The sequence below is a fragment of the Panicum virgatum genome, chromosome 1K, assembly GCF_016808335.1.
Source record: "Panicum virgatum strain AP13 chromosome 1K, P.virgatum_v5, whole genome shotgun sequence".
In the NCBI taxonomy this organism is placed as follows: Eukaryota; Viridiplantae; Streptophyta; class Magnoliopsida; order Poales; family Poaceae; genus Panicum; species Panicum virgatum.
The window spans coordinates 52,326,108-52,348,862 of NC_053136.1; the positions used below are offsets into that span (position 1 = coordinate 52,326,108).

Genomic DNA, 22,755 nt, shown 5'->3' on the forward strand with positions numbered 1-22,755 from the left:
GTTGGATAACATGATCAGATTTGCATCTGTTGCCAAAGGCTCAAACTTTGGCCCTGTAAACTAGCTGAATCTTGGTCAATTCCTTGGCTGTCATTGTGAGCCGAGATTCATGCTTATCGATTAGCATAATGTTCTCCATTCTTTTTTATTTGTTACCTACGCAATGCGTATTAGCAATGAACCGAACATCATTCAGCCTCCTTTATCCGCATACAGAATTATCTGCCACGATATTGCTTTTTTCAACCTTTGCCCGGGCGGATGAATGCCAAATTCTGTCGATATAACATCAGCTTACACGGCTGCAGCACCCCCTCCATCACAGCAGCAGAATGAATACTTGCACATACCTCAGAAAAAGATGAGATTTGCTCTCAAATGGATTGTGGGCAATAACTAGCTCAGAGACTATCTAAATTGGCGGCAGATCGCAGTGGGATACACAGCAAGTTCCCTTCTATAATTTGCTGCCGGTGCAATTAGAACAGAACGCATTTACTAACTTGAAACATCAATGTATCTAATCTAATCTAATCATGTCTTGATGAGATCTAATCACATCGGCAGTCTGCAACGATCGAGAAGCAGCGCCTCACTTCCTGCTCAGCTGCGCCTGGTGCTGCTGCTTGTGCAGCTGGGCGGACGCGATGGCCAGCATGGACCTCACCTTGGCGACGGCCGCGGTCTTCTCCGGCGGGCAGCTTGCCAGCGCCACCCGCAGCGACCGCACGGCGGCGTCCGGCCGCCCCGCCCCCAGCGCCGCGCACGACGCACGGTACGCCTCGTCCGCGACCCTCTCGTCGTAGCAGGCCGGAGGGGAGGCCGCGGCGCCCTCCCCGGGCGTGGGCTGCGGCTGCGAGGAGGCGGAGGCGGGGGCGGAGTCGGGGTCGAGGAGGGCGCAGGCGCGAGCGTACTCCGTGGAGGCGATGGCCGCGTCGATCTGCGACATGAGCGACTCGGGCGTCGACGGGAAGCTGCGGATCGCGTCGAACGGGCTCCACCCTCGCCGCCCGCCGCCGCCTGCCATTGCCGCGATGCGTAGCGTAAGCGATGAGGAAGAGCCGAGGAGACGCGAGGTAGTTGGGCTACCAAACGAACCCAACCCACCGCGAGATGTGTGGCGCGCCAAGTCCTAAGACGACGGTCGGAGCCCGATTCTTGCGCATCGCTGCCGTGCTCCACTCGTTGGAGCACTGTCGAAATCGCACGCACCACACAACTGACATCAGGAGCGTATGAGAGCTTATTCAGGGAGAGCTCGAGATCACAAATGGGCAACGCATGAACTCATGATCACACATACATCGATCAGGGTCAAGAGTAAAGTTGGAAGATAACCCATATATGAATCAAGTTGACCACTACCAACTCCGATTGTACTTCAACATCATCCCACAAAAACGTTTGCTTCCGAGTCGACTAAGCTAAGTTTTACATCGTATATGCGAGGTCAGAAAGAAGAAGAAAAACAAGGCAGTATAGTGGCAAGAAAGAAGAAAAAGAAATAAAAAAATGTATGGCTGTGTCGAAGTTGCATTTGCATCAGCATGAATCTCAATTGAGCTGCTGGGAGACTGTTAGTTCATGCACTGATGACACCAGACATCCATGGCACGGCAACAGGGGCGGTGGGATGAGTATCTCTGTAAGACTCTGAATACTTGTCTTTGAAGTTCAGTTTAGGGTTGTCGGCCTGCAACGGATAGCATAAACCATCGGGAGTGAGATGTATTTGCCAGGAAAAATAAATGGCCTTTTTTTTCAAGTGCTCACACATGACAAATTCAATAAACAGTGGGCAGATGTTTGAACAACTATTTGTCCTGTAGGGCAAAAAAGCCCTGACATGAAAGAAACCTTACGCTTTCTCAAACTATTCATTAGTACTGCGATACGGCCAATCGATCCTAAACCAAATTTATGCATGATAAAGCATAACAGAACCATTTATTTACATCTAATATAATAAGAGGAAAATTGATTGTTACCATGACTAATGATTATTACAAAGAATAGGTAAAATAAAGCAAGCAGCCAAGCACAGCTAAATGGTTCATCAATCATGAATCATCATAAAGCTATGTAAACCAATATGTGACTAAATTGACTGCACATCATCCTAGCCTTATGAGCATGCAAGCTTCATTGAGTTGCAAGCTTGTGGAAAAATCAGATTACTCCAAAATCAAAGCTGAAAACAGGAGTAATGACTACATGTTACATGTTCTGCACCACGTTTTTGTTTTGCTTCTGCTACTTAAATCACTTGCAACTAGTTAGCAAACTACAGCGCTCTTCATCTTGGGAAGGAATACACAAATATCTCCTTAATTCCATACAGTCAACAGTCCAATTTAAAATATGACTTGAATAACAACTAAGCTGTGTGATATACTCAAGATGCATAAAACACTGAGGAAGAAAGAACCAGATAATGCTAATAGTCACCTACAGCTAAAAATGTAAGATGAAAATATCAAAGGACTGCAATAATAATTGCAAAAATACAGATTAAGCAGACATGATACCTGTTTCAACCAGCACTCCTGATGTTTATGTTCATATTTGTCTGGTGAGTAGCATCCAAACTCCGATGGGCAATAAACCCATATATTGCACTTCAATTCCCCTGGCTTTGCATTCTTAGCTTGATCGAGACAAGCTTGACAACAATCAGCAGCAGTTTCTTTGTGGTGTGTTAAGCCCCATCTAACAGCAGCACCATCATAATCAGTATGTAGCTCAGCATTGCATTGTGGAGACAAAGGTGGACCTGCTATTATCTCTTCTTCTGCAACAACAGAGAACATCCGGAATCATAATTCAAATCTTCTTTGAGCAATTCAAAACTCATTAAGTAAAAAACACAAAAGGGTCCCAACTTGACACCTTGCTATGCTCTAAACATGATAAGTTAATTTGCACTGACTGTGTGGCAGTGTAAGGAACAAACCTTCTGGTTCATTTTCAGGTTTGTCATCATGTACAGTATGAGTGACTTCCACTGGTATCAAAAGGCCAATATCCTCCATAAGCATACGCCAATTGAACTCCAGGGCTTGTTTTAACATTCCTATAGGGAAAGATCAAATTCAAATTTTTACAGTTGAGAAAGCAAAATATGTAACCAAATTATTAGAAAGCAATGATCACATACTAGTTTCCTCACTGGATAGGTCCAAATTTGTCTGATTTTGAGTAGATGCACTTTTGAGGTCTTTTAACTTCTCAGCATGCCATGATTCGACAGCTTCTGTCATATATTGGATAAAAGAGATATAAATACTTGAATCATCTGTAGATTACTAGAAGATCATGTTTAACTGACAAATCAATTTACAACTTGCATGCTGCAAAAGTAAAGAGCAAGCAGGCATAGCACAAAGCCAAGAAAAAAAAAAGAGGGTCAGTTTTAGCACTAATTTTGAAAGTAACATAGAACATAGCAGAAACAGTTTTTTCAGCTATCCACTGAATGCATCAAAGGAGTGCTTAAAAATAGACCCTTTGCTCAAATGGATGCCAAATGAGCAATGAAGAACAGGATAAGATACGCATTAAGGCTAAGTGCATGTAGTATAGAAAATGCCCTATCTCTAGAACATAAAATGGTAGTACTAAGCAGAATACCTCTTTGCTGTGCAAGACTACCATTATCCCCCAAGTCCTGCAGCCGCCGTACAATATCATACGAGATCTTCTGCTTCAGCTCCAGTGGCAGCTCCTTCCGCCGCTTCTCCTCTCGCGTGAAAACCTTCTGCAGCTTCTTCACCTTTGGCATCCAAAATTTCAGTGGATTTGATTGCAGTATTGAGAATTAGTCAACCAAAAATTTGTTAAATATACAAGGATTGTTCACTACTAGTACCGCTTGCACGAGCTCGACAGGCTCCGCCTCGTGGCGGATTCGGATCGACTCCTCCACTCTTTTAATCTGCTCCTCCGTGTACTGCACCACGCCGGCTGAAGTTAAGATCAAAATAATATATTTCAATCAGATCAGAGGAGAAAAAAAAAACAAATATGCAAGCATGGCGATGGATTCCACTCACGGTTGGGAGCGGTTGGAGCGAAGGAGGCGGGGGTGGGGGCGGTGAGGGAGCGGAGCACGAGTAGCGCGGCGACGAGGTTGCCGAGGCAGACTGCCACGGTGACGCGACGGTAGGAGCACCACCCTGCGGTCGCCCGGCCCCCGAACGACACCGCCCGCGCTATGCCCCTCGCCATGGCGCTGCCGCCGCCGCCGCCATCCCTACCGACGCGGCATTGCTCTGCCTCGATCTCGCGCGAGCGCCGCACCGCGCGCGACACCAATTACCAATGCGCTGGCTACGCTCGACTGACGCCGACGCGGCGATGCAAGGAACTTCTGGAATCAGGCCGCGGCGCCGGATTTTGCTGCTCCTCTTGGCTCTCGTTTTTTTTTTTTTTGATCGGCTCTTGGCTCTCTCGGTGCCGCAGGGGGAAAGGGGTTATTTACATATTTACCATTATAAGAAAGGTCACACGCTGGATTAGCATTTTAAAATGGGCTCCTACAGATTTAGCACAACTATAGTCGTAAATCTTACGTTTTTACCACTTTTGCCTACGTGGCAGGATACGGCGGCAGGCCACGTTGGCGCCCGGTCCGCAAGGCGAGGCGAAATGTCCTTTGTGCCCCCGCCCCTTTGTTCATGTGCCCGTGACCCCGGTCCAGCCTGTTGACCGCTCCCACTCTCCTCACCCCCCTCTCGCTATTCCGCCGCCGCCGACGCGCCTTTCTTCCCCACTGCGCCGCCGCCGCCGCCGCCTCTCCCGTCCCGCCTCCCCCAGCGCAACGGCGGCCAGGGCTATGGCGCAGAGGGCCGACTCCTCCAGCTCCAGCGCGAGTAGGGCAACTAGGAGGCAGGTGAGAGGAGTGAGCTCCGTGTGCGAGCAGCATCCGGTCGGTAAAGAGACTGGGCTGCCTTTGATCGTGTGCCCCGATTGCGATCTTGCCCGGGTGATTGAGCTTCGCGTGGTGAAGCTGGAAAGTCAGAACAAGGGGAGCATCTTCTTCAAATGCCCGAGAAATGGGGTAAGTTGTGAGTTTTTCTCCATTTTCAATGAAACGTAGGGTTTCAATGTTCATCGTTTTTTTGCAGAATCCGAAGCTGTGTGGCTTCTATAGGTTTCAGAGGGAGTATTTGGATGAGCTGGTGGAGAAGAAGATCGTCAGGATATGCTGCCAGCAGATTGATGAACATGGAGAGGATGAAGCACCTGTTGTAGATGAGGGGATGAAACAACTGGAGAACAAGATGGAGAGACTGATGTGGAAAATGAACATTTTCATTGGTTGTATTGCAGTAGTTGTATTGGCGTTTGTGGTAAAATCTGTTGCAATGAACTGATGTAGAGTGTGTTCATGTCTAGTTTGTAAAGTGCTCTACTGCTTTTGAATGCAAATTGAATTGAGCAAATGAAATGAGGTAATTTGAATGACGAACAGAAAAGATGACCAACAGAGAATGTTCCCAACAGAGAATACATGGAGTTCACTTTACAACACAGAAGTTGCCAAAGGCCATGTAAAATACAGTAATTTGGCCAATCATACACCACAAAAGACACTAGCGTCACTGCTCACTTCTCACTACTCACTCCTCACTTGCTCTTGCGTGCTTTCTTCTTAGGTGGTGTTTTTTTCACTTTAGTTGCCAAGGCCTTCCTCTTTGGTGTAAGTTTCTTGCCATGTTCACCATCTGAGAATAGTGCCCTGCCATGAAAACAAGTACACACATTGAACAAATGAGTTAATATTTGGAAAAAGATGTTGCAGACAATGACCTTTTTGCTGGGGGGGTTGTCTGAATTGGTTCTGGGGCATTAATCACTGCCAAAGCCATAGGTTCAAGGGCTGCTTCTTCACTTGGCTCAGGGACAGATGATGCAAATTCATTCCTGGTAGCTTCAACCTCTTCCCTTGCTGCTGCTTCTGCTGCTTCCCTTGCTGCTGCTGCCTTCAGTTCTGCTTCTTCTGCATCTCTCTTTGCTTTTGCAGCAGCTTCCCTTGCCATCCTCATCAGTGACAGTGTCTATCTCTACCACACTGCCTGGAGATCTCAGTTCTATCTCTGCCTTAAACCTGTACAACCAATCAAAGGAATCAGTCCACTTACCAAAAATTCTCTCAGATGCTCTCTTTGTCCCATTGTACACTGTCTGGTAGGGGATTTCAATGTTGTATTTGAATCTCAACTGCTTTTGCGTTTCTGAAGCCCCCATTGTTGGGTTCATCTTGAGCAATGGAATAGCTCTCTCTGCCACCCAGTTTATTGATGCCATCTTGCTCAGAACTCTTTGTGTAGATGCACACTGATGTTGTCCCTCATTTATTTGTATCTGCATTTACAAAATAGAAATTAAGCTAGGTTCAATTATAATTAAATAAATCAGAGTATGCAAACAAAGACAAGTAAGTAATAATCACATTATGAACAAATTTCAGAAGTTATACCCTGACACTGCCATCATGCTGTGTTCTAGCTCTAAGTTTCCAGGGACACCCTCGAGCTGCACAGCAAACCCTGTACCTTTCTTTGTCAGAGTGCTCAGTTTGAAGCTCAAACTCGTGAACAATAGCATGCTGCTTAGCTGCAAGCCTCAACTCTGGCATGCTGGGGTAGCAGATGCCTACACTCAGATCAGGATGGTCCCTGTTCTATTCATACAGTGGCTCCTCATCAGCTGTGTCATCAACATTTACAGCTGCTTCATTGATGTCTTCCTGCATCTCTGCTGACATAGCTGGAAATGGCACATCTTGTCCATGACCAGCTTCTTCTGGTTCCACAGCAACCTTGAATCCCATTGCCTCAAATACAAGGTCCTCATCAACAAGCTGTGCAGCTATACCATCATCATCTGGGTTCTCTAAAATGGTCAGAGTGCTCCAATCAATTGCTGGTGGCTGTTGAGCAGGTGCTGCTTGCAGGGAACTGTGGGTATCACCACATCCTTCAACATCAGTAGCCTCTGCATTAGTTCCATTAGTCACACCAGAGACACATCTACCTTTTGAAGCATCTGATGAATATTTTCCTTTCATAGAGTCATTGCTCACAACATCTACTACAAGAATAGCATGCCTCTCATCCCATCTGTCCTTAATCATCTGCTGCATATGTTCATCCCTCCTTAGCTTCCACTCAGACCCAGTATCTTGGTCAAGAACCCAAACTGCCAGTGTTTGACTAGGCCCCCATATAATCTTTGAGGCCAAATCCTCACTGAATTGAGCCAGAGAGTACTGACTGCTCCTATGAAACCATATGTTATGCTGCTGCTCTGCCATTTCCACTAGCCCATATTCACCATCAGCAACATATGGAGAAACCTTAACAACTAGCTTAAACGCACTGCCAGGATCGATCCTGGCATCATCATAAATAATGACAACAAATGAGGACCCACACACGCTCTTGCTATGCATAGTACAAACATTCATCAGGTGGAGCTTAAGAACTCACCAGGGAGGACAATCACCAGGATCCATTGCGGCCACGGGAGATGGCGACCTATTACATCACACGCCTGAACCGAGAAACAAAAAATCAAAAGCCGCAAAACCTGAGATCCCGCAAAACCTAACCCTAATCGCTGTGGGTGGCCATGAGGAAACAAGCCCACGTACCTTGCCCTTAGTCGGCCCTCTGCGCCATAGCCCTGGCCGCCGTTGCGCTGGGGGAGGCGGGACGGGAGAGGCGGCGGCGGCGGCGGCGCAGTGGGGAAGAAAGGCGCGTCGGCGGCGGCGGGATAGCGAGAGGGGGGTGAGGAGAGTGGGAGCGGTCAACGGGCTGGACCGGGGTCACGGGCACATGAACAAAGGGGCGGGGGCACAAAGGACATTTCGCCTCGCCTTGCGGACCGGGCGCCAACGTGGCCTGCCGCCGTGTCCTGCCACGTAGGCAAAAGTGGTAAAAACGTAAGATTTACGACTACAGTTGTGCTAAATCTGTAGGAGCCCGTTTAAGAGTGCTAATCCAGCGAGTGACCTTTCTTATAATGGTAAATATGTAAATAACCCGGGGGAAGGGGGGATTCGGTGCCGGCGGTAAAAGGAAGTACAGTAGGAATTATACGAAGCAATCCCCTTCCCCTTGTAGGAATTTCGGCTTGACCCCCCTGCGACGCGGGGGCTTTGCTGACGCTAGCATTTTGGGCCCACTTGTCAGGTTACTTTCTTGAGGAGGTTGTCTGTGTTCAGGTGTTTTGCGAATCAGCGGTCCCATACTCCCGTCCCTGTATTCCTCCTGATTCTCAAAACGAGATTCATTAGTGAGGGCTAAGTTGAATGCAATCATTAGCAACTGTGATTATAGCACATACTGTATATAGTAATCAAATAATCTGTGAGTTTCAGACGGTCAGTGTTCTCTATTGCAAATTGCTGCATTGTTTAATGTTGGAAGCTTCGGATAACTTGCCTAGAAGGTAAGAATCTCGTATACAAGGCTGTCATTCCTTTACAGTCATACAGAACAGAACTAATTGAGGCCCTTCTTTACATGTAAATGCAAAAAAACCGTAAATGCATTAAAGTGAAAAGAAATCTTGCTAATTTGAAGTACTAAATGAAATCTATTTATAAAACTTTTTGCATGGATGGGCTGTAAATCGCGAGACGAATCTAATGAGCCTACTTAATCTATGATTTGCAACAGTGATGCTACAATAACAATCCGCTAATTATTGATTAAATATGGATTAATTAGCATCATTAGATTCGTCTCGCAATTTACAACACATTTATGCAAAAAATTTTGTAAATAGACTTCATTTAGTACTTCAAATGACCAAAATTCCTTTGCAAATTTTTTTTGCAAAATGAACAGACCCTGAGCATACAGCCAGCAGCGACAACCAACCCGACCTCTGTGATTTGAGTGATTGAGGGAACAGCTGGTCAGTCACTCGCGCAAAAAGTGTGAATCAAGCAAAGGTCCGTGCACGGCCTAATAAATGCGGCGAGATATGCCTTTCGGCAAGCCCCCCGACCAACAAACTCAAATCAAAACTGTCAGACCTACTTGCAACCACCCGGGAGCCCGATGACATCGTGACCAAAACACCAATAGACAAGACACAAAATTAACGTCAAAACAGTACAATTTCAAATAAAAGAGATTAATTATAAAGTGAATATGCCATTTTGCATGAGTTTAGATTGGACCAATTAGTCCACAAAAATGCAGGATCTCGCCAGCCGACTATCAATTGCTCTTCTTCCGCCTTCCATTAACACTGTGTTAATATTTCCGGGCCATCTTCAGTAATCAGTATCGTGTGTTCGAATTGTGCTGACAAGCTGCCGTCTTCCGTCACAGCTGTCCAGTCATCGGACCACATGACAGGATTTATGCTCCCTAAGGTTAGCATGGGCTCTGTTGACAAAAAAAGTGAGATGAAGTGAATTAGCTTCATATGCTTTATCCTGTTGCGTAAATATCAGTTAAACTAAGAGTTCTGTTCCACCTTTATATGCTTTCTCGCATCAAAACAACTAGATGCCAGTAATGCCATAAATATGCTTAAGAATAAAAAGAAAAAGAAACGGTAGTACTTATGTGCAGAAAGATGGCAGTGGCCAAATGCAGTGATCTATGATCATGCCTGAATGAAATGCAACTGACATAGTACCTGTTTTTTTCTAAAACATGTTAGCTCTAGGTTGGATGACAGAATATGCAATATTAATCACGAATCGATGGAACAAGGGCCATGATTTTAGTTACAGGTGAAACAAGGGCAAAATGTGGAAACATGTACCTATAGTAAATGTTTGATTCAACATCATACGACCCCATTCATTGTTTCCTGCAAATTCCAAAGTCATCAGTCCACAGCTCTGATATGATCGTGCAACATAAAAGCAATGCAACTAGAAGCTCAAGATTGTTGAGACATAAGACAGCATTTAAAAAGATGTTTGTTAAAGTGGGAAACTCACTGAAATGAGGCACAACAGGCTCAGCATGAAACACTTTTCCTACCCCATGGCCAACAAAGTGTCGAACAACACCAAACTTGAATTTATCTGCATGATCCCTTCAAAGATTGAGTGTCGTAAGTACACTAGTTGTCAGTTGGAAATCATGATTAAAAACAACCTGCTGATGAATCAATGACTAGAAGTCTACAGAAGGAATAAGAGTTTATTTTGATTATCAGGACTGTTACAGAAAAACTACTTTCCAATATCATACAGTCTGCAACAAGCAGTGTACTGTAATCAGAAATCAGTACATTAGAGACAATAATAAAGCTTATGACAATACAGCTTACGGATAGTTGGTATACAGTTTTTAATATCATAATATTCATAATATAATAAAATACTCCATGCATCTGTTAAAGAGCATCGGATTACTAGAAATAAACAAGCATTCCCGTGTTCATTTGGATTTCATCTCTAGCCCAACTTGCTTAAGACTAAAAGGTTTTGTTGCTGCTGATGCTGTTCATTATTATACAATTCAAGTTAGGTTCTGTGATAAATGTGCCGTAACCAAAAAATTGATGACTTTCGTTGCAGGAAGTTTCCAAAAATTATTCAGAGTTCGACAAAATAAATAAGCACTGTGAAAAAAAATAGAGATGGAAAAGATACAAGCACATATGCAAATCCAATGATACAGCTTCTCATTTACATACTGTATGGTTCTGCCAATTCGTTTGATCTCGACCCCGGGGGCACAGATTGATATAGCCTTGTCAAGGCATTCTTTTGTCACCTGGAAAAAAGGTTACATAAAACTCGGAATCAATCATCATAGTAGAAATAAACTTCTCTTGGATAAGAGAAACTTCTGAGAGAATATTGCCTCGTAACCAAGAAACTGTACAATGAATTAAGGAAAACCAAAGTGCCTTGGTACAACAGTCTATCATCAATTAGATCTCTTAAATACACAACATAAATTCAACTTTTATGTAAACAAATTCCAAATCCTATCGTACTTGATTACTTAAAACTGACCACCAGGTGAGATCACCTGAACTAATTTCTTAGCTTCGTCATCAACATCACCACAGAGGAACGTGGCAGATGTATCACCATGGCAACCCTGGAATAGAGCATACAAATATTATATAATTGCAATGGAACATTTCAGAAATGGACATTAGCATAACAGCACATGCATTGAAAAATCAAAATTGCAGCGATCCATAACAATAACAGACTGGAACCCAAAAAATAAAAAGTTTCTAACCTATGTGTAGATTTTGTCTACTGTGAAAACAGAAGGATGTGCATGACCATGCAAGGAATCAGAAAATATCTCTTGAGAAAATCATTACAAACGTTCGAAGGCACTGATGACTAAGCGTAGAAGGTTTAAATAAACCCAAAAAAACATGTCAGCTGGTATAGATAAGTTTGGAGCAACTTACATTGAGGTAGACAGTAACATCAATATTGATGATATCGCCATCCTGCCACAAAGAAGATTAAGTGTAACTGATTTCTATGTGCTCAAACTTGATATCTAGATTTTGGATGGCTCACCTCAAGTGGACGAGAATCTGGTATCCCATGGCAGATGCATTCATTCACTGAAGTGCAGACACTCTTTGGGTATCCACAGTAACCAAGAGGTGAAGGATACGCTCCATTATCGACTATCATTTGGTGCACTGCTTTATCAATCTCATCAGTGGTTATGCCTGGCTGTCAATAAGATAAAATCATTCTCTTGCGCTTAAATCTTAGACACCCATCAGTTGGAAAGAAAACCAAGAAACAGACTTTGAGACAAGAGTTATTGCCCATATCAGAGAAAATGATACTGATAATTTAAAAAAGAAGGAACCTCAGCTTGAGAAAATAAGTTATAGGTATGTAGCATGTAGATTCAGTTATGTCATGTGCTTTGAAATTTTTGAAAGGAATGAGGTTTCTCTAGTGAAACAATGGTTTTCTGATTGAAACGAACAATCAAACTTTTGTAGCAACATGATATTACCTTTACAAGAGTTCCAGCAAACTTTAAAACCTGCGCAGCAAGCTTTCCAGAAGCTCTCATGCACTCAATCCCATTCTCATCATGTATTTCTGGTCCATTAGTCACACCAGGTCTTTGACGAGAATTGACATACGGAGGCAATTGTATATGATTGGGAACACTTAAGCGTGGAGATACTTTCCCAGGACGTAGGCGTATAGGGTTGTTTTCTTGTGCGTCATCCCGACTCCTGCGAAATTTTTGTCACAGTAAGTGCATCTAATTGTGGATCCGCATGTGGAATTCCCATATAAATGGTGCTTGCCGACAGTACTATGTAATGCAGGCCATAATGCACGCCATAATCTTTACAAATACAATAATAACTTGTATAACTATATAAGCATAGCAAAGTTATGCAGAAGATTTAAGACATGGTCCACATCCCACAAGGTAAGTAGTCTTTGAAATTTCATACTAAATTAATCTCAATCACTTCAAGTACTCTGTATCCAATTCTACTGCAACTGACCAACTGTGTAATCATTAAATCACTACTTAGCCCTTTTTTGCCCATGTAAACTGAAAACAATACGCGAAAGGTTCGGCGGCCGAGTTGGCTAGCCCAGCCCGGTAGCATCGCTCCCACGAGGTCATGAGTTCGAATCCCAGCTGGGATGAATTTCCGCTCGTGGGTAAAAAAATCCTGTCGCTGTGCTCGCCGCAAGGCTTGGCCCTCTCAGGCATGGGCCAGGGTTCGGGGGTTTTTCCGCGGCCGGGAGAAGCCGAAGTCACTTCCTCTTAATGAAAAACGGTGGGGTCCGTTCACCCCCCGGCCGTGTTTTTTTAAACTGAAAACAATACAACAATATCGTAGACTAAACAGTCAGTCACATTGGATTACCAAAAGATGACATCTCCTTTTCTTAATCCTTATCTCGATATCATGACTACGATTGGTCACCTGTTCAACCTTCAGTAGCAAAATAAGTCCATAAACGATAATTTATGTACTGCGAATGGCAAGTAAAGCTAGGAGAAAAATTATGATCCCATATACCCAGGAGGACCTTTCAGAGCAGCTCAGATGCTGACATGCTGCTGTACTAGTTATCCAACAAACCGGGAGCAGGAAAGATGACGCTCGCGAGGGGAATGAAAGCTTACCTCCTGTTGAAGAGGATATCCACCAAGTTGCACAGCGTTCTCGTCGCCTGATACGCCACCCGCCTGCTTCCTGCAAGAGGGGGAGAGAGCCATTTCAGCGAACTGCTGCCCTGGGCCAACGCGCTGAAACACGGGTGCAGCCACGGAGTGGCAGCGCGGGAGGTGGCGCCGGCAGGTGGCAGGTACCTGGGGCAGCGGAGCGGAGGAGGAGCGGCCTGGAGGAGAGCGCGACGCGGTCGCCGAGGAAGGAGGAGAGCAGGCGCGGCGGCGACGGTCTGGCCATGGGGACTGGGGAGACGAGCGAGAGTTGCGGGGGTGTGTGTGGCCTGCGGGCGTGCGGCTTGTGTGGTTTGGGAACTTTGGGAAGGCGAGGACGAGGTGCTGGCGGGCGGCGACTGCCGCGGCGGCGTCGCTGCGCCGGCGGCCTGCGCTTCGCCACTGGCATAGTGGGCCGTGGGCTTAGGCCGGAAGGGAGGAAAGGCTATCTGGCCATTAATACCAGGCCTTCGAAATAATTTCTGGGCTGGGTGGAAACTTGGCTGCCAAGTTAGCCCACCAGTGAAATGAACCGGAGGCCTAAACCCCAAACTTCCCGAGACGACGACCCCCTTGCCCTTCTGTCATCTGACTATCGGAAGCCTCGCCGCCGCCGCAATCTCCTCCTTGCGCCATGGCGGAGAGGTCACCGGCGGCCGACGTGGAGGCTGGTCTCCTTGCCCACCTCAACTCCACGGGCGAGGTCTCCGACTCCCGCTCCTTTGCCTCTTCCCTCGGCGTCTCCCACCTCGAGCTTGAGGGCGTAATCAAGAGTCTCTCAGCTTTCCGCATCGTCGACAGCACCGTACGCTCCTCCTCTTTCCATCCCCGTTATCCTCCAACCCGGAGGCCTGACGGGCTCTTGCTTGCCTTCCCGCAGGACATCATCAAGGAGACATGGGTGCTCACCGACGAGGCCAAGGGCTACGCCGCCAGGGGATCCCCCGAGGCGCAGCTCGTCGCCGCCATCCCACCGGAGGGTGCCTCCAAGGATGCACTCAAGGTGAGTTTTTGTTTGTAGTGTTCTATCCTCCGAGAGTGACTGGATGGTTTTGCTTTTGCCTAATGCTGATACGTAGATTCGGTGTGTTTTAGGCGAAATTGGGGGATGCATTTGATGTCGGCATGAAGGCAGCTGCGCGGAACAAATGGATAGGTTTCGAGAAGGGCAACAAGGATTTGGTCCTCAGGAAGGTATGGATTCAATCTCTCATTATGTTTTCTTCAAAAAAAAAACTCTCATTATGCAATGTGAGTATGTGTAACGCTGCTTCGAACAGCTTAGATTTATGGTTATTTGGCATAGTGATGTTCCCAGAAATTATCTATTTCTGTAGGAATCTATTAGTACCAATCTGTATAATTTCTCTATGCAAAATGAACCATTATGTTGCTGGGCTGATTGCCAAAATGCCATCCAAAGTCACATATAAGACACTGTCAAAGACCCAAGTGTCAGACACAGCTGAGCTGATGCTATTTTGGCTATGCCAAAACTTTGGGTGGTATTTTGGCGACTAGGTTTCAACTTAATGGTATGATGGTGCATAATTATGCAATTTCTTCTAAAGTGATTTTGTGGGCTGTGCTGGTTCAGTTTCAATCTCAAGATGACGCATATAACTTGCACTCCCATCTTTATTCAGGTTGAGAATGTCAAGGATGAGTTGCAAGAGCATCTTAAAAAGCTAGAGAAAGGGGAGGTTTGTGTACTTTGGGCTCCATATTTGACTCCTATTGTTTGCATTTTTTCATTGGAATCATTTGCGAACAGTGTTTTCAAGCTCACTATCTGATCCGCTTTAGCGCATTTGAGCCATTCACTTCTGTTGAGTTCAGTATTCTGTACAAAATAAAAATATTCCTCTTGATATTGTACTAAAACCATTGTTAGCTACCTTGTCCCTGCATTTCACTGTGGATTCTTCCCTTTATGAAAAACAAAAGCATTTTGATGTAGGTTGTTCCTGATAAAGTGATTGATGATTTGAAGAGAAGGAAGCTTATTACAAAAGAGTAAGTACATCTGATCTGAAGTGATGAGCTCTTTTTCGTAGTATGTACTATTGTGATCGTACAAATTTGTTCATCTACCTTGATGCTTAACAGGAAATCAATTTGGTACTCACTAAAGAAAGGGCCTGAGTTTGTTGTAAAGAGAAAAACGTTGGCAACTGATGTGACAACAGAACACCTTAGGAGGTAATTTTATGTGATTTCTCTCGACTTAGTTTCCAAAATAGAGCAGGATTTATCATGTTAAATTTGGCACATTTGGCAGTTTTAACTAATGTACGTAAGTATGTTTTATCAATGCATACAATATCGTAAATGATCTGTTTGTCAATGTTTTTCTTTATGGATATGAAACGTTTGATACATTTTTATTTTCATTTTTGGAATTAATTTTCTGCTCTTTAGTGGTGACTGGAAGGACCTTGAATTCAAAGACTATAATTATGGAGCTCAGGGACAACCTATAGCCAAAGGTTATGTGCAGCCTTTGATGGAGGTATATATAGAGTTTCTGCAATTTAACATAGCCTGTTTCTGATAAATTGAATAAATCCCAACTATAACTTGTGTTGCTTCAGGTCCGAGAGGCAATCGAGAACATCTTTATTATGATGGGGTAAATAAGACAATTTGTTTGTCATGTTTGTATTCAGCAAGGTGTTTTCAGAAAATGTACTAATTAATTGTATTGGTGCAGATTCACAGAGATGCCAACCAACAATTTCGTTGAAAGCAGGTGTGTGGTCTAATATTTGCACCCAACTAGAAACAACCATATATCTTTGATGTTGTGCTCTAAAAAAGAAAAGAAATGCAGCTCTCTATGAGCCCCATTTTACCGGCACTTGTGTTCCTAATGCTACGTGTAATTGGCTAATTGCTGCTTCTTTGCTATAGCTTCTGGAATTTCGACGCACTGTTCCAGCCACAACAGCATCCTGCTCGGGATTCACATGATACCTTTTTCCTGAAAGGTATTTTTTGCGATATTGTACAGTCTCATGATCAAAGTTTGCATGTCTCAATTGTCTATCAAATTTTTGCAGCCCCTGCAGCTACGAGACAGTTGCCTGAGGACTATCTTGAGAAAGTAAAGCAAGTTCATCAGTCTGGTGGTTATGGTTCGAAAGGGTATACTTCTGATGTTTGTGTAGCGCCTTAGCTCCAAAGTTTTCGGTCATGTAAAATTATTGTCTGCAGATATGGTTATGACTGGAAGCGGGATGAAGCAGAGAAAAATCTTCTTCGTACTCATACAACTGCTGTTTCCACGAGAATGTTATACAAGCTTGCTCAAGAGGTAAGTGTTGTACTACATTGAAGTTGCTAGTATTGCAACTTTTCCAATAGTTTGTTCAATGCTGCAATGAAATTTGCATGTCTCTTTGAATGGTTTGTGATTTTTTTGATTGCCGTTGACTTTTCAGAAACCTTTTGCCCCAAAGAGATATTACTCCATTGATCGGGTTTTCCGTAATGAAGCTGTTGACCGAACTCATCTTGCTGAATTCCACCAGATAGAAGGTAGCTGTTTGCTGTCCTATGCATATAGTTGTTTATTTGATGTCCCAAGACAGAAGTGGAAGTTTTTGTTTAATATAGCATTCATGTCCTATTGCATTTCTATATAAATCTCTTAGATTATGTTCATGTAATGTTTGTTTTTCAGGTCTTATCTGTGATTATGGTTTGACTCTAGGTGATCTGATTGGTGTATTGGAGGATTTCTTCTCGAGCCTAGGTTGCTAAATCATCTGTTTTATCATATGATACATCATGCACAGATTATGCCCCTAATTAGTTATTGTCATCTTTTCTCGTGATTCTTAGGTATGTCAAAGCTGCGTTTCAAGCCTGCCTACAATCCATATACTGAACCAAGCATGGAAATTTTCAGGTCAGAAACAATTCCTTTTGCTTTGTTCTTAGTTTCATGATTCTTGTTGTTTATGAATGATTTTTTCTGTTCTGTTTTCAGTTATCACGATGGTTTAAAGAAATGGGTGGAAGTTGGCAATTCAGGCATGTTTAGGCCTGAGATGTTGCTTCCCATGGGATTGCCAGAAGGTGTTAATGTTATTGCATGGGGTCTTTCACTTGAACGGTATGACATTGCTTGCTCACAATGAGGTTTTCTTTGTTTATACATTTAACAAGTTTGGACCTAGTGTGATTTTTCAAACTTTTCTCCCTTATTTGCTGAGACCATAAATTATCTAGCTAGTTGCAAGAAATCTACTTACTGGATTCTATTTCTTCATTCAGACCGACAATGATTCTATATGGAATTGACAACATTAGGGACCTCTTTGGACCAAAGGTATTGTGCCATATTGCCGTACTGAAATTTTCTCCTGTTATCATGAACCCTTCTTTATTCATGTCATGTTCTTTCCAGGTTGATTTCAACCTTATCAAGAGCAACCCACTATGCCGGTTGGGAATCTAGTGTGCTGGGGATTCTTAGGATCCCCCACCTGCTTTTTTTTGTACTGCAAAATGTAACAAATTGGGTTGTATGAAATTGTAGAAGGAAGATGGTTATGTCGAAAATCTATTGTTTGTGCATTGCAATTTTGAATGATATTGCTAGCAAAAGAGGTTGGTTTATGTTCAATCTTTTGCTGCTTGTTCTTAATACGTGTTTCCCTGTTTACTTACTGTGGTAAAGGCTGCCTTACGGAGCAATTTTTCCTTTACTGTTTACTTATTAAACTTTGGGAATTAAAATGTTTGAAATTGTCATACGAAACAAGAGGATCATTATCAAAATACTAAATAGAAATTCTGTTTTGAGGTGGGTGCAATTCCAAGAACCATATTTAGAGGTTGTCCAAAATTCTGGGAAAAAAAAATCTCGAACAGACTTATGGTGGATGTATGGTCTGCATACATGCAAAAGTTTAATTTCAACTTCGATCCCATATGCGAGAAAAAAAATAACAATTTTGTTATCTTATTCTAAATTTATCGATTTGCATATTACGAAACACAATCAGTTCTTTTAGAACTACAATTTTCAATGAGCATCCATAATTTCCGAAAACTGTAATTTATTAGAGCTGATATGTGACATGTACCTGTTTCGGGACCAAGGCTTATACATCTTCGTAAGCATGTCAAGACTCAAGAAGACGCGTTCTTGTGGTTCATGGCTGTATTTATAGTCATGATTCATGAACAGCCACAACAACCAAAATGATCAACTGACCAGTACCAAGTACTACAACAATGATATAAAATTACAGATTACAGGAAAATTTTATTGCAGTATTTCTTTCTTTTTTGCAAACTGCAATTGAGATCTAAAAGTCGAAGTTCCCATGTTTTCCTTGTAAGCTCGATGTATTCCTCTCTGAATGTTTGATGCGTTCCTTGCCGTCACCAGCTTTAGTCCTTCCAATGCCTAGTTTCGGCAAACCTCGATTCAATCCATCCAGCAAGACACATGCTTTGCATAATCTCTGTCCCAAAAGTTCATGAAATTTTCAGTTATTTCCATAGAAAAAAACGTTTAAGAATTTCCAAGATAAACGAGGGCAAATTCATGCAGTTCGCATTATTGGCAAACAGTGCCTGCATGCTGCGAGTACAAAGCAAAGGACCCTTGGCACATCACCCATGTTTCGAATAGGTTAGCGAGTCAACAAGGTGGATTGAGCCACTGTATGCATGTAAGCTGTTCCAATGGAATTAATCATCACTTTGTAAGCTGCTCTTCAAATATACTAAGGGCTTGTTTTAAGTGTCTTAGTAGAAGAAAAATGTTCAGACTTCAGCTATCCATATTTCATATGCACCATAAGGATTCAAAATTGATGTAATGGCCATACCTGACTAGAAATGTAGCCACAGCGTTCACACGTCCCTTGCTCTGGCATCTTTGTTGTTGTGGAGATTCTGAAATTTTCTCCAGATTTTATGATGTCCAGTATAGCTCTAGGCCTGCAACGATGATTATCTACTGAGCCAAGGGTAAGAAGATGCAGAGGTCTGCATTATATAGGGAAAAAATGCACCTTTACCTCATCCTTTCTAAATCTTTAATAAATTCACGAGCAAAACCACGGTATGCATTTGGTGAATAGATGCCTGGATCACAATACAGCCAAATTGAGACATTTTCTAGTCTTTCAGAATTGTGGCAGAGAGCAGTCAACAGAATTAATAGATATGTGTTATATATTCACCGATTTTGGAGAAATGAAGGTAAGCAGACTCATATGTAAGTGTGTGGTATTAGTGGAAGGAAACGCAGTGATGATTGAGATCTATTTTTTTATTGAAGTACCATCGTAGCATCTTCAGATATTGGATGAACTATTATTTTTCAATGTGAAAAAAAGGGATTGCACAGTAAAAGAACCAGATATTACATTCTGTGGAGAAGTAGTCCAGCTTTTTGAAGTATGCGTACGTGTCATTCAGTCAAGGATTTAAAATATAATTGAATAAAGCAAACAAGTAACATATGAAAATATGAGATATTTCATAGAAAGGATATATGACAATCTCCTTCTCATAGGTGTATTTGAAAGGCTTGCATCTTGGGATTGGCCCGTCTTCTCCAGTAGTTATAAAGGTACATCTACTTAACCTATAAAGGAGCAACACAACATCAAATCAAAAGTATTAAAAAGGAAACCTAGGACAAACAGCATAATCCTACAACCAACATATACCTTGCAATATCACCACGCAGAATATTCAGCAAGACAGTTTCTGCAATGTCATCTGCATTATGCCCAGTTACAATCTTATCAGCCTTCAGGAGAGCAGCACCTCGATCTAGTGCCTACAGAGAAAAGGATTATCAGTGAAGGCGGAGTCTAGTTAAAGATAAGAAAAGAAATCTCTGTGCAAGATTTGCAGGTAGGGACTACCTGACGTCGAAAAACTCCACAGAATGTACAATTATTTTTCAGACCAATTGCTTTAACAATATCATCCATTGTCCAGCCATAGAGGTCTTTATAGGAAACAATCTTCAGTGGCAGACCATACTGCAACAAGGGAATGGTGAAACTTACTGAATTAAATGTCTGAATAGAACACACTATAATATTAACAGTTGAAGGTCCAGACAAACTGAGGGAGTGTGCCCGTGATAGGGGAGGGGGAACCTGTATTTCATTCCTTTTAACTGTTTCTAGTGAGTCGTCTCTATATCCTGTGATTCCTTCATCAACAGATAAAAGAAACAAATCGAGGCCATAGTTGTGACGACAGTTTAACTCCGATAACACGTATGCGAGCACTGTTGAATCTGCGTAACAGAAATAAAAATAAGTGTTGGAACTTGCAGTAAGATCATATGCATTTTAAACAAGAAAGAAGCACGTGGCATCCATCACGAGTGTGTAAATAACTTTCCTTTGTACTCTGGCTAAACACAAATGGCCTGATACTAACCCTGATGATTGGTTTATAATACTCATGGTAGAATGGCACTTAACCTACTGCTACGAAACCTAAATTGTATAGATCAATGAAATGAAGACATAAGGCTCTCAACAAGAAGACATATGCCTTCTGTGTTGGTCATGCAGTTATTTTCAGAAGAGAAAACAATAACATCACCAATACATAGACAGGTATTATGAAGCATGTCTGTATATATACAAGCATTTATGCAGAAAACTATAAAGGTGCACACATTGCCATGAAAAACATAAAATGCAGTTACAACTTCTTTACCTACTGATGGTGCATACAAGTCTGGACATACCTTTTCCACCAGAAGCACCGATTGCCACACGCTCACCAGCTTTAAACAAAGAATTGTCGACAATAGTTTGATGAATTTCGTCCTCAAAGACGATGTAGAAGCATTCCCTACAGATCTAAAAGAAGAAACCTAAGCATTCTTTTATGGGCGTCAGATGAAAGAAACTCACGATATTCACTAATATCCACAAGACCACAAAACAAGAGCTCAATAAAAGGATAGAATGTAAACATTCAAAGAAACACAAATATACATGAATGATGAATCACATAATTTGTGTAAAACATCGTAAACAAAAAAAAATCTTAACAAAACTTCACAAGTACACCGGAGGGCATCTCTTCTTCGCCCAACTTAGCAAAATTGAAGCAAAGCCCTGTGATCCCACCTTAATTTTTTACAGGTAAGTCGTTGGCTACCCTAGCTCTAGAAATTTCCTAAAACATCGCAACCAATTACGGAGTACAACGGAAAGCGTGGCGAGGGCGAGGCGCACCTGCTCTAGGGTTTTGGGCCGCTTCAGCGCGGCCTTCCTCTCGCCGCACCGCACGCAGAGGCGACTCCCTGCCCTTGATGGCTGTAGCTTCGCGCTGTCACCGACGGAGCTGCCCATGGCGGCCTGGCGGGAGAAGCGACAGCGGCGGAGTGGCGGCGCGCCGGGAGGAAGGGGAGTGGAGGCGGTCCCTGGTCCGTCGGCGCTCGGAGGTTTGGGGAAAGGCGCGAATAGTCAAGTGGGCTCCGAATTCTGGGCTTTTAACAGGATTCCGGCGGCATGTCCCTGACGGGCCTTCATGGGCTGGATTCCGATGACACCTGCTATTCCGAATTATCCATCTCCCTTCGGTTGTGCCGATCTGAGTCGAATCACTAGCCTTCTTGAGTCCATCCTCTTCGTTCAGTCACAGGCTCAGTTGCTGCTCCCAAAGCTAGGAGGTATCACCGCTGACATTTTTCTCCGCATGCTTTTGGCAATGCCACTACTGCTGTTCGTGTGGCTTTGATTCTGATGGAACTGACAGACACTAGTATTCTGTTACAGGAAAAGCAACGCAGAAAGACATCAGATCGTGAAAGTCCTGGACTCATGGTCCCTTCATTTAGTCCCTAAACAAACCAAACAGAAGGGACTAAAAGGAACTAAACGTTTCTGTTGGGACTAAAATCTTTAGACTCTCTTGGAGGGCCTTATTAGGAATAAATCTGCCTTTCCACATGCTACCCCCACTCCCGCACCTGCACCTGCCCCTGCCGTTCTCGTCTCCGCCTGCACTTGCCCCTCTCTCCACCCACCGAACCCTAGGCGCCGCTGGCCGCTCAAGCCCCTCCCCCGCCACCGCCCGCGCCTCGACTCGCTCGCGCATCCCACAACGACCCGCGCATCCGCCATGGCCGGCAACAGCGAGGATTTCTTCTCCTAAGGGTAACATGGTCTTTTCTACAATTCATTTAATGACCTCTAGTCCCCTTTAATCCCATATTACAAACAAAACAAGCAAGGACTAAAATTAGTGGCAAAGGCCCAGGACCAAACAGGGCCCTAGTCTATTTGCCTATTTGGTGTGAAGATCAATGGCACAGGCCCAGGAGGCCAGGACTCCAGGAGCCTTAGGGCCCTGGTGGTTCGGAAGAATTGCGCCAGGACCAGGAGCAGCGAAGAGATCGTAGAGGTAGCCTCACGCCCTCACACACTATAGTCTAGGTGACCGACGCACTGTTTCTTGGCTTGGAAATTTCAGATTGGGCAGGGATGCAGCGCTGTTGCCGGCTGCACGTGCACTGAGAAGTTCGGCTAGCTGGAAATTCTTCGGCTGTTGGTGTGTTGCAGATGATATACTACTT

At 43.6% G+C, this 22,755-nt stretch overlaps 5 protein-coding genes and 1 long non-coding RNA gene across 8 annotated transcripts; 1 reads left to right on the forward strand and 5 right to left on the reverse strand.

Annotated features, from left to right (window-relative positions):
- Nucleotides 1–237: 237 nt before the first annotated feature.
- On the reverse strand, nt 238–1,220 carry LOC120642654. Its single transcript, XM_039919224.1, has one exon. The coding sequence runs from the start codon at nt 1,025–1,027 to the stop codon at nt 593–595; it is 435 nt and encodes a 144-aa protein (XP_039775158.1). The 5' UTR covers nt 1,028–1,220; the 3' UTR covers nt 238–592.
- Nucleotides 1,221–1,341: 121 nt separating this feature from the next.
- Nucleotides 1,342–4,492, reverse strand: LOC120642638. 2 transcript variants are annotated; one of them, XM_039919206.1, is made up of 7 exons: nt 4,053–4,492; nt 3,869–3,963; nt 3,631–3,772; nt 3,158–3,253; nt 2,954–3,073; nt 2,529–2,791; nt 1,342–1,693 (listed from the first exon to the last, which is right to left on the reverse strand). In XM_039919206.1, exons 1-7 carry the CDS (start codon nt 4,225–4,227, stop codon nt 1,583–1,585), a joined length of 1,002 nt encoding a protein of 333 aa, XP_039775140.1. In that variant the 5' UTR covers nt 4,228–4,492; the 3' UTR covers nt 1,342–1,582. The 2 variants fall into 2 exon arrangements, with proteins under 2 accessions (XP_039775140.1, XP_039775146.1); XM_039919212.1 differs by having other exon boundaries at nt 3,158–3,250; nt 4,053–4,456.
- A 290-nt stretch (nt 4,493–4,782) lies between these two features.
- Nucleotides 4,783–8,664, reverse strand: LOC120642675. 2 transcript variants are annotated; one of them, XR_005662683.1, is made up of 4 exons: nt 7,658–8,664; nt 7,494–7,557; nt 5,812–6,366; nt 4,783–5,740 (listed from the first exon to the last, which is right to left on the reverse strand). It is a non-coding gene; the product is annotated as an uncharacterized LOC120642675 (long non-coding RNA). The 2 variants fall into 2 exon arrangements; XR_005662684.1 differs by lacking the exons at nt 7,494–7,557; nt 7,658–8,664 and adding an exon at nt 6,482–7,384.
- A 450-nt stretch (nt 8,665–9,114) lies between these two features.
- LOC120642689 (methionine aminopeptidase 1D, chloroplastic/mitochondrial-like) lies at nt 9,115–13,478 on the reverse strand. The gene is made up of 10 exons (XM_039919258.1): nt 13,323–13,478; nt 13,137–13,206; nt 11,991–12,219; nt 11,534–11,695; nt 11,419–11,460; nt 11,019–11,090; nt 10,678–10,757; nt 9,974–10,071; nt 9,793–9,840; nt 9,115–9,407 (listed from the first exon to the last, which is right to left on the reverse strand). The coding sequence occupies exons 1-10, from the start codon at nt 13,417–13,419 to the stop codon at nt 9,262–9,264; spliced, it is 1,044 nt and encodes a 347-aa protein (XP_039775192.1). The 5' UTR covers nt 13,420–13,478; the 3' UTR covers nt 9,115–9,261.
- A 250-nt stretch (nt 13,479–13,728) lies between these two features.
- Nucleotides 13,729–17,826, forward strand: LOC120642684 (phenylalanine--tRNA ligase alpha subunit, cytoplasmic-like). Its single transcript, XM_039919253.1, has 18 exons — nt 13,729–13,977; nt 14,053–14,175; nt 14,268–14,366; nt 14,819–14,875; nt 15,133–15,188; nt 15,282–15,374; nt 15,594–15,684; nt 15,767–15,804; nt 15,886–15,924; nt 16,086–16,162; nt 16,235–16,319; nt 16,389–16,488; nt 16,616–16,712; nt 16,858–16,929; nt 17,019–17,085; nt 17,167–17,292; nt 17,454–17,508; nt 17,587–17,826. The coding sequence occupies exons 1-18, from the start codon at nt 13,807–13,809 to the stop codon at nt 17,635–17,637; spliced, it is 1,497 nt and encodes a 498-aa protein (XP_039775187.1). The 5' UTR covers nt 13,729–13,806; the 3' UTR covers nt 17,638–17,826.
- A 430-nt stretch (nt 17,827–18,256) lies between these two features.
- LOC120642700 (cytoplasmic tRNA 2-thiolation protein 1) lies at nt 18,257–21,635 on the reverse strand. The gene is made up of 10 exons (XM_039919268.1): nt 21,413–21,635; nt 20,917–21,031; nt 20,312–20,454; nt 20,072–20,191; nt 19,871–19,983; nt 19,693–19,785; nt 19,565–19,605; nt 19,214–19,280; nt 19,022–19,133; nt 18,257–18,652 (listed from the first exon to the last, which is right to left on the reverse strand). Exons 1-10 carry the CDS (start codon nt 21,527–21,529, stop codon nt 18,494–18,496), a joined length of 1,080 nt encoding a protein of 359 aa, XP_039775202.1. The 5' UTR covers nt 21,530–21,635; the 3' UTR covers nt 18,257–18,493.
- Between the last annotated feature and the right edge of the window lie 1,120 nt (nt 21,636–22,755).